This window comes from Stegastes partitus, unplaced genomic scaffold (genome assembly GCF_000690725.1).
Source record: "Stegastes partitus isolate 25-593 unplaced genomic scaffold, Stegastes_partitus-1.0.2 Scaffold19, whole genome shotgun sequence".
Lineage (NCBI taxonomy): Eukaryota > Metazoa > Chordata > Actinopteri > Pomacentridae > Stegastes > Stegastes partitus.
The window spans coordinates 81,361-92,198 of record NW_007577750.1 but is presented as its reverse complement, the minus strand read 5'-3'; the positions used below and the strand labels follow the sequence as shown (position 1 = coordinate 92,198).

Below are 10,838 nucleotides of genomic sequence, written 5' to 3'. Positions count from 1 at the left end.
TATCTATCTATCTATCTATCTATCTATCTATCTATCTATCTATCTATCTATCTATCTATCTATCTATCTATCTATCTATCTATCTATCTATCCACCCTTTGTCATCTTTCAACAACTTAATATGTTCAGCTACATTTGTGTTTGTTGTAAAACACCAGATGAGCATCTAATCCCAGTTTGCCTCTTCCTTCTCTCTCCTGCAGTCCGTTTTATGGCGAGGACTTCTACTGTGAGATCCCTCGTAGCTTCAGACACCTCTCCTTCTACGTCTTCGACCGGGAGGTCTTCAGAAGGGGCTCCAGTATTGGTGAGCAGACAGCTGCTACATCTGTTCGAAACCCACCATTTGGCCCCACACTGTGCTCAGAGAATGAATCATACTGAGAATTAAAGAAGGAAAAATGAGCCTCAACACGCTTGTGAGGTGACTTTTTACTTTTATAGATCAGCAATGGCACCTTGCAGTGTTATAAAGCAACAATTTCCATTTTATTGAGTCAAGCAATTGATTCTTCTCACCTTGTGCTTATTATTTGAAAAAAAAAAAGGCACAAAAAGGACTACTATACTACATAATATAAGTAAATATTTACGAGTGGTTTTGGTTGCAGGTGTGCAAGTGTCAGCTACAGTCACATCACTCAGTCACCACTTGCTTAATTACACACAGACTCAGCCATGCTTTCCCTTCCTATGTTTTGATTCGCTGTCACTATTGATGGGCCTTAGCTGTTTACATTCTGACAAACTCCCATTGGCCACTGGTCCCTGTCTCCACGGCAACATGCTGAGTCAGCGTTCCTCCATAGTAGAATGAGACTAAGAATAAAATGCTGCAGCTAGCAGCCGGTTCGCCTCTAGACCGTCAGCCGAGCCATCACTCAAAGGCTACTTAGGAGCTTTCCTGTTTTGGATTTAACTGATTTAAGGACAGCAGAGTCGCCACCTTTTCAGACTACAACCCCTCCTTACTTACGTCTCATTCCAAAAAACAACAACTTTACACTAGATATCTACCGGAGCTGCTGCTCCTACATGCTTTGAATGTGCTTATTGCAAGTTTCTTTGGATCAAAGCATCTATCAAATGAATTTTGGGCACTGTGAATACCTCTTTGTGTGCTCATTTCCACTAATTGCATTTTACAAAAAGCCAACTGAGTGCATGGTTGCAAACACAGACGATTAATGTAATAGGCATACTTTTTCCTCTGTAAATCACACCCATAAGTTGAATTTTTGCCCAAAGATTAAGTGGGTTGTGTCTTTCTTTTGGTCTCGTACAATTTTGTCTGCTCCTACTAACAGAAAGAGTGATACTTTGGCTTTTGCATCACTTATTGCTGGAAGGTTCTGATTCCACCTTTAACTTCTTCTTTTCTGGGGGACTTGATGCGTTTTCTGCATTTAGAGAAAAATCTAATATAATTTGAGATAACTTGCTAACTTTTTGGCTTCCAGTCTCTTACCTCCCTGGACTTTATCTATTTGTACGTTAGTCAGTCTGTTTTCATAATCTACAATTTTGCAGCTCTGTGACAAAAAGTCAGAATTACAATTGTTTTTTACTCTCTTTGATTGAACTTTTAATTGATTTTTCTACGTAATTATTGCCAATTGAAGAGGAATCACCTGTATCTCACAGTGTGTGGGCCTCTTCAGATGAGAATGAAATAATTAATTGTTTCTACATTATGGGTGTGGCAGCTGTATCATTGAAAAATATTTCCAATAAAATAAATGTGGAAAGGTGTGGCTGTTTGTGTGGCCGGATGCTTTTATCAGTGTCACTGGGTGTGTCTGGCAGTTTTGGATGTGTTGCAGCTCCTGTTTGTGGGTGTTACAAGAATAAAAACAAAGTTGTTAGTTTCAGGGTGGAAATGGCAGGGGTCACTGCCAGGCCACCAAAGTGCATTTTCTCAGTATTTCTGCACCAGGTGCCTACACGCATTAAAAACAAATCTGTGGATTTACAGGTCATGAGCAGACATGCAAGCACGTGTGTGGGTGTCTGTCAAGAGCTCGCTGTAACTCGCATCTGAACATGTTAGCCTCAACGGAAACGTAACGTGAGTTATGTTTTGAGCTCATTTGTCATTGTGTGTAAATGTGTGTGCAGGCAAGGTCGCTGTGAAGAAAGAGGACCTGCAGAAATATCACGGGAAAGACACCTGGTTCCAGCTGCAACCTGTCAGCGCTGACTCAGAAGTGCAGGTCAGTACAGTGAGAACACACAATCACTCTTTTTAAATACAAAGCACTCGCTCATCATCTTTGCTGCTTCTTGTAGAATCTGCAGTTGTTTTGCCTCACAGAGGGCTGGATAGATTTTTGGTATCGACCCAAAATGTGTGTGGTTGAAACCGAAAGCTGACATTATCATCGTCCCTTTGATTCTCACAGCTGTTTTTGTTGAGTCAAATTTAAAGCAAGACAAAACTGTAGATTATTAATAGTTACCGAAGTGACAGGGAGAACCTTTAATCGGCTGTTTATTTGGGGAAGGTTCATATTAGAGATATACCTTTCTTTCTTTGATTTTCAAATTTCACAGAACTAAATCCACCAGTACAACATGAGGTGGTGTAATTAGAAGAGCCCCAACACACAAAGAACACAAACAAACCATGAATATAATGTTAGATAATTTCTGTGTCATCAACTGTTTCCATTGCGCTTTGTTGTATAAAAATGTATTCAATACACAACTTGGGTTTTTTTTAAGCTCTCCTCAGTGTCAAAGCTGTATTGTGCTACATTTAGAATTTTCCTTTTTTAATTCTCTGCACTTTCATCCAGCTGTTTTAGTGGACAAATTGAAAATACACATAAAACATCTGGAAATAAACCAAACTGCCAACATAAATAAGAAATTAAAGGGCCCCAAAATAGAACCCTGAGAAACTCGACATATTAAATGAACTATGTTTGAAGAGAGTAACCCTTTGTTATGTTGCCCCACAAATGATATAATGATTCATTCAAAATTTTCACAAGAGCAGTCTGACAGGTAACCTTTTAATGATAGAAACAAGTTTCGGATTTTTGGCAGACCTTGACCACAAATAAGAGAACTGTGAAGCATCAGCGTGTTGTGTATTACTTGAGTATAACGTTAAGAATCTTTAGATTATGTTGTTGTGTAACTGATATTGCCAAGTCAGTAAGCTGAATTTCTGACCTTGCTGTACTTGTTCATACAGTTACTTCAACAAATAAAGTGAAATAACCCTCATGAACCCAAAACCTGTCAGCAGGATTTAAAGGCATATTATCTTCAAAAAAGTACAAAATTGTACCCTTTGTTTGAGTTAGAAACCATGAAAAGATAAAGAATTTCCAGATTTTTAGCTTTCTGACAGTCTTTGAACTAATCACAAACAGATTTTTCCTCAACATTCCTTTATTGTAGACGTCTAGTGAAAAAAAAAAAGGTTTGCACGAACAGGATTTTGTCAAAGACAAAAATTCTGCATTCCTCAGCACAATTGAGGAGCCTTTTATTGGCTCAGCTGCAACCAACAGTCATGCGACAAAAATTCAGGGAATACTCGTTTAAACTGCAGGCTGTGTATACGTGAAACCAATAGGAGAACTGTAAATAGTTAAGTATCTAAAGAATATAGAACCACCATTTCTTTTTCAAGTATTTGTGACAGCTGTGGACACGAGGAAAAACGATTTATGTCATAACTGGGTCATAAAGCACAAAAGACATTTCTGAGTTCTCTGTAATTCTAACCGTGATTGTGCTGTTTCCATAGAGATAGAAGACTTTGTATTTCAGTGGAAAAGAACCCACAATGGGCAAAAACGAGGTAAAAACGTCTGGAGACTGCAAGTGATTCAGAGGGGTAAACTCGCTTTGACGTAAATATTATGAGAAGTTTAGCATCATTTGTTAAAGCAAAACAAGCTTTCTGGGGGGAAAATCCTTTAATTAACGTACTAAAAAAAGCTTTGGTTTATTATTGATACTGAAATTCAGGTTCGGTAAATGTGATCACATCAAAATATTTCAACCATTACCCACCCTTTGCTCACACTTACCCTGCATATAGGATATGCACAGATGTATATGTGTGACAGTGTGTTTGCATGTATTTTATGTGTCTGCATGAATCCGGGCAGAACCCAAACAAACACAGCATGTGTGCACCTGAAACACTGGAGCCCGCAGGGTCAAAGTCACCTGGCTCTCTGTGTCTGCTGTTAAAAAACATTAATTCACCTCCATTACAGCTCAGTTTGTCATAAGCTGGTGAAAGAGTGAACACAGCCAATATTTTCCATTTGTCATGAGTGAATGAATGAATGACAGCTGGCTGTGATAGATGGGAAAGTGCTGTTGAAAATAATAACAGCACATCTCACGGCTCTTGTCCAATGGAGATAAAAGCAGATCAGACTGAGTCATTGTTCTGGTATGAAATATTAAAGAGTGAAGTGTTCATTTTTAAATTACATGTTTTCATGTTAAGGATGGCAACTCCATTTACAGCAGATTTGTTAGCAGTGATGCAAATCAAATGCGCATTAAAACATTGATGCAGAATCGGCTCAGATGCTGGAAAATTAATTCCCCTGTCCAGCAGGGCGTGTTGATAAAAGAATAAAAACTTCAGTGCAACAAGTGCAGGAGAGTCTGCACAATCCACGGGAGAATTTAAAAGTAAATTTAGTCACCTTTTCTAACTGCAGCTGTTTTATCTAATATATAGCTCTCCTAATAGCTCAACCCAAATTTTAGAACAAACCCAAAGGACAAGCTGAGTGATCAGTGTATTATTAATTACAGAAAAACTCAATTTATTTTTGATTTCCGAAATTTTTTTGCAGTCAAGTGTGAAGTGCGCTGTTGGCGCTCGCCCAACACGCTTGTTTCGTAAATGTGCAATATTTTCTACTAGTCACTATTCAGCAGTGTCACTCACCCACGCAGCCACAGACACACACAGGGCGAGAGACACAGCGAACAGTAACATCTGCAGACAGATGGGTGTGTGTAGCCCTGGAGCAGCGATCTGAAACAGAGACACATTCATCCGAGTAGCCGGGGAGAGGAAGGATGTGTGAGAGAATGAGAGAAGAGAGAGAGAGAGAGAGAGAGAGAAAAAGCGAAGGAGATGGATCAAATGAAGTAGGAAGATAGAGTGTCTCTCTTCTCTTTTCAATAGAGGACACATTGTTTGGCCTGTGCGCACATGTGTGTGTGTGTGTAAGCGCGTGTGTTTGTACCCTCGGCTTGAATCGCCCAGAAAGAGCAACGCCTGTGAGTTTGCATACTGATGCTGTTAATTAATGGCGCTTTTCTAGACAGCTGCACCACTACACTGTCATTATGTCATTAATCCAATCACTTCAGAGGCAAAATAACTTCAGCATGACGTTGAGGCTCGCAGCTATTTTCATAGTGCTGCAGGAATGCCACTTGTTCACGTTTATGTGTTTTTGTTTTGAACAGAGAAATTTATGAAAAAGGAATTCGTCTTACTGACTATGGATCAAGACTTTTCTAAAATACTCTCTCAACCCCTGGGTGCATGATAAGACATCTGCATCGCTATGTCAAGGATGACATGTTTTATATGAGTTGAAATTAGTTTTTAGAATGGATTCGTTTGCACCGTTTTGCCAGATTCAACAGAAACTAGTTTTCAATGGACAGAGCCGGATTTTTTTCTACGTTTATGCTGTTATAGGAAAAACAACGGGTGCATAAAAAGTGTTTGTGTTTGTGTTTCCTGCAGGGAAAAGTGCACCTGGAGCTGCGTCTTAGTGAAGTCATCACAGACAGCGGAGTCATCAACCATAAACTGGCCACACGGTAGGACTACGCACACACACACACACACACATATTGCTTTTTGGTTTTATTTTATGCGTCTGTACATAACAACACTGTGCCCTATGATTATATTTGACTTTTCTGATTTTTATTTGGCAATTTCATATCACTGTATTATAGACAGAGTAGAGTACATGGAAAATGCAGAAAGTACACTTCCCTTACCTCTGTTCGTCACAGTTTTACAATAATATAATTATTACAGCTGATAACAAATCAATCAAGACATACTGTAATATCCTGTCAGCTGCTGTCACTTGCTCTAATTTGTATAAAACTATGAAAATGATCAGTAATAAACAAAAGGATGGATTCAAACTAGTGAGGAAGAGGCTAAGTAAAACTGTGGATTTTTTTTTTATTTTTTAGAAATGATTAATGATTAATTCATTGTTTCTCACTGACACACACTGTGTGCCAACTTTTAGACAGGTTTACCTTCAGTGGCACTTTGCTACAGTCTTGGCATGTTGCTGCTGTTAACTGTAGATCAGCAAGAATGTGTGTTACTTTCTCACCTGCATATACACAGACACCTATCCTGATGTGTTCGCAATACAAACAACAAAAAGGAGCTTCTGTCAAAAACGCCTTCAAACTGAGATTATCTAATCAGTTTATAATAACACTGAGGCTGCTTTGACTTCAGATGTTGCTATGAAGCTGTGTCTCTGGTAGCACCCAGGAGCTAACCTTGATATCTGAAGTATCTCAGTGGCTTCGGTGCAGAGCGCTTTATTCCACCTTTATGGTGCATAGCTTGTTGCTTGGCAACAGCTTTTGACTGGCAGTGAGACGACTTGAGCCTTTTTGTTTAGACTCCTTTTGAATGTGTGAATCAAAACACAGTGGAAGTCACGAACTTGCAAATGCATTCAGAATATTGTTTCTGTAGGTGTTGTGAAATATTATTGTTTTCTAGTGTTATGGATGAACTTGACTGCGGATCGATGATGTGCTCATGGGTGGATTATTCTGTAGATGTGTGTGTTTGCTTGTTGGCTTTCCAGCTTCTGTAACAGGCAGCAGTAAAGTCTGATGATGAGCCAGCGTGGCTTCGTTCCCAGAGCACATTGTTGTTAAGGAGCTTAGAGCGCAGAGCAGGAGGTCATCTAGTCAGATTTCTCTAGAAAGACACGTGTGTGAGAGAGAGATGGAGACAGAGCTGTGTCCATTCAGCTCTACACAGCAAAGAAGTCAAACTCGCCGGTTAGCCAACATTAAGCTGATGTGAATGGCAGAGCCAGCTTGATGCGCATCAGTTTTAGTTCTACTCAAACATGTCAGTGTTAGACTAAGAAATTAGAAAATCAGTAGAAAAACATTTTGAGGGTCTTGTGCCATGTGTATTTCCAATTTGTGCCTTTTTTTTTTTTTTTCTTTAAAGAAAAAGGAAAACGTTCATTTACATTTATGTGACAGTGACAGTCAATACTTACTATACAGCAGCTCATGCAAAATGTATATTTAAGTATCTGAAGATTTGACCTTTAAACACTCCCTGGCCAAACCATGAGTCGCTGGAAAAATTTGCTGCTGCTGTCTGAATGAATCTCAGTGAAATTCTACATCTTACAAAAAGTCTCACTATTCAAACTGTGGAAACCATTTTTAAATACTGATAAGATAGCAACCATAGCAGCAGCTGCAATAGTTCTATAATCCTCTGATGGGTTTAAAAAGGCATGTTATTTATTTTTTTAATCGCCAAAATGACACAATTTCTCAGCCAGAAACTGTAGAAACATAAAGGATTGTCGGATTGTCAGTGATCTTTCAACTAATCAGCTCTCATGTGCCATTCCATCAGAAAAATGAACTACACTGAACAAAAATATAAACGCCCCATGTTAAATATTGTTGCCATGTGGAGTTAACAACTGTAAACGAGCATTTGCTGACATTTTATTGTACAAAAGTAATATTTCTCTTGATTTGTGTATAATTTTTAATCTAATTTGCTGTCAGTGAGCATTACTCAGTGAGTTGTTTTTTTACTCAGTGCATGGGTGGGGCATGTCCAGTGGGTGATCAGACAAATTGAGCAACAGCTGGACAATCCTTGGACTGGAGACAATAAAAAGCCACCCCAAAATGTCATATTTTCACAAGTCATAATGCCTCAGATGTCGCAAGTTATGCGGGAGCGTGCCATTGGCATGTTGGATGCAGGGATGTTCACCAGAGCAGTAGCTGCACGGCTCAATGTCCATTATCGGACCATAGGCCGTTTAAGAGTTCGTTTCCAACAGACTGGCACTACTGCAAATCGACCTCATCCTCATCGGCCACGTGTGACCACTCCAGCACAAGATCGCCACATCTGGCTCGTCCATCTGTGGGATCGGCTAAGACCAGCGACACACACAGCTGATGAGACTATTGGTCTGCACAACAGACGCATCACACCTCAGATTTCTGTAACTGCCTATGAGAAGCCAACTTGCATGCTCGGCGCCCTCACCGTGGTCTGGATCTCACTGCTGTCCAGCGTAGGAACCGATTCACATGGGCGAATGCACATGTCCAATGGCCCTTGGCACGCTGGAGAAGAGTGATGTTCACGGATGAATCCAGGTTCCAGTTGTATCGTGCAGATGGAAGACAGCGTGTCTGGTGACGCGTGGGTGAACGGTTTGCAGATGTAAATGTTATGCCCAGGGTTGCCCATGGAGGTGGTGGGATTATGGTGTGGTCAGGCATCACATACAGGCATAGAATACCATTGCAATTCATTGAAGGGAACCTTAATGCACAAAGATATCGGGACGAGAGTCTCATCCCAATTGTTGTGCCGTTTGTGCGCCAGCATGACATCACCTTTCAACATGACAATGCCCGACCTCATGTTGCCCACATCTGCATGGAATTCCTTCAAACAGAGGACATTGAAGTTCTGGACTGGCCTGCATATTCGCCAGACATGTCCCCAATAGAGCATCTTTGGGATGTTCTGGATAGGTGTGTCCGGGACCGTGTTCCAGTTCCAGGCAATGTGAGTCAACTCCATGTGGCACTCCAGAAGGAATGGAATAACATTCCACAGGTCACCACAGCCAATCTGATCAACTCCATGCGAAGAAGATGTGTTGCTCTGAGAGACACAGCTGGCGGACACACAAGATACTGAAAAATCAAATTCCTCAACCTGACCCCTATCATGTTCAAAGGACTGTCAGTCTGCTACAAATGGCCATACCACGATGTTATTAATGCCGATATGAAGATCAGTATTTACTGAAAATATATTTTGAGTTTCTCTATATATTGCGTAACCCACAATGTTCATAAAACTCTTATATTTGACATGGGACTTTATATTTTTGTTCAGTGTAAACTGAAGTTCAAAATTGTGATATTTCATCACAATTATTTGAGTTGACATGTCCTGTTTAAAAATGTTTACTTGCCGTTACCCCAAAGCCGTTTAAAGGGCTTAAGGCCTGTTCTCAAATGCATTTGTCATTCGTTACATGACAATAAGACTGATCCTACTGGATGTGTGCAACTCCTAACATCAGAATATTAAAATCTAGGATTCGACCCCTTCGAAAGCTACGTCAACTGTTAACAGCCCTTGAGCGCAGCAAAACTATAACAGGCAGTCAAAACCTGCAACATGTGTCACATGTGACATGACATCAGCCACTCTGTATTGAATCTAAATGCACAGTGTGCTAGTCTTTGTACTCTGGTATGATCTGTTGTCTGTTGTACATGCCAAAAGGTTGACCATGACTGGAAGTAGTGCTGTTTCATAGTGTATTTCTAGTAACACCTAAAGTGTGAACAGTGTTATATGAGAAACATTATTTGTCAGTCAAAATGGGACATTGCTTTGTAATAGGTGTGCGTACACAAAAAGATGGTAGTTTCTTTCCTCTGCAGGGGCACGCACTTGTTGAATCGCTATGTGCTGCAGACTATTTTCAGTAAACAAAATGCTTTAAAGCTTTTAATGTCTTTTAGTGAAAAAAAAAAAGCTGTGAATGTTAAGGCTTTTACTACCCAACAGTAAAAAAATAAAATGAAATGAGCACTACTTCTAACCACAGTAGCACAACCTAGCCATTAAAGAATCAGTAATAATTAGGGCTGCACAATTAATCGAATTTTAATCACGATTATGATATTGGTTTCCTACCATCAAATTTGCATGATCGAGCGATATTTAAAATGTGTAATGCTGTGTTCACACCAGACACGAGTAAAATCATTTGCGCTAATGATTTACATGTAAAGTCAATGTGAAGACGCGATTAGACACAAGTTAACGTCCCGCGGCACGGCTTGCGCGGCACAATTGACACGAATTGAGCGAGTTATTCGCGCGTATGATGCGATTCTTGACTAGCATTTGAAGAGCAAGTTGAAAAATCAGAACGTTTGCAATCTGACATGCCGCGATGGCCAATCAGCGTTGACATTCTCTGGTGACATCAACATGATTCATTCATATTTTTTTTTTTACAACTACACCGTGATTATTGATTGATTTACTTTGGAATTTTATCCACATCCAGTTTATAATTTAGTTCAGAAAATGTAGGCCTGTTTACAGAATGGAAATGGAAACTAGTGCCCTGTTTTGTTGCCTTTTCATTATTCTTTTATTTATCTTTATTTATTTTTTAAGGAGTTGCACTGAATTTTGGAGAAAAAGAGGACCTATTTTATTTTTAAGCACATATTTGCACATTAGCAGGAATGCAGCACAATATATGGATGCGAAAACAGTTATAATAAGTCTGTAAAACAATAAAGTTTGTTTTGGTTAAAATCAACAAATAATCAGAATAATTAATCATGATTTCAATATTTATCAAAATAATCGTGATTGTCGTTTTGGCCATAATCGTGCAGCCCTAGTAATAATAATGAAATAATAAATAGAAGAGAGTATTATGATGTGGCAAGTTTTTTTAAATAAAAAGTACTTTGACTTTTAATGCAGTAATAGGGCTGGGCCATATCATGCTATGCACAGTAAT

General features: G+C 39.5%; 1 protein-coding gene across 1 annotated transcript in view; it reads left to right on the top strand.

Annotated features, from left to right (window-relative positions):
- rasa3 (RAS p21 protein activator 3) overlaps positions 1-10,838 on the top strand; it is a 55,950-nt gene that overhangs the window by 26,256 nt on the left and 18,856 nt on the right. Inside the window, exons 3-5 of the mRNA XM_008292435.1 lie at positions 204-307; positions 2,119-2,213; positions 5,750-5,826. Coding sequence (XP_008290657.1) covers positions 204-307; positions 2,119-2,213; positions 5,750-5,826 — 276 coding nt within the window. The remainder of the gene's footprint in view (positions 1-203; positions 308-2,118; positions 2,214-5,749; positions 5,827-10,838) is intronic.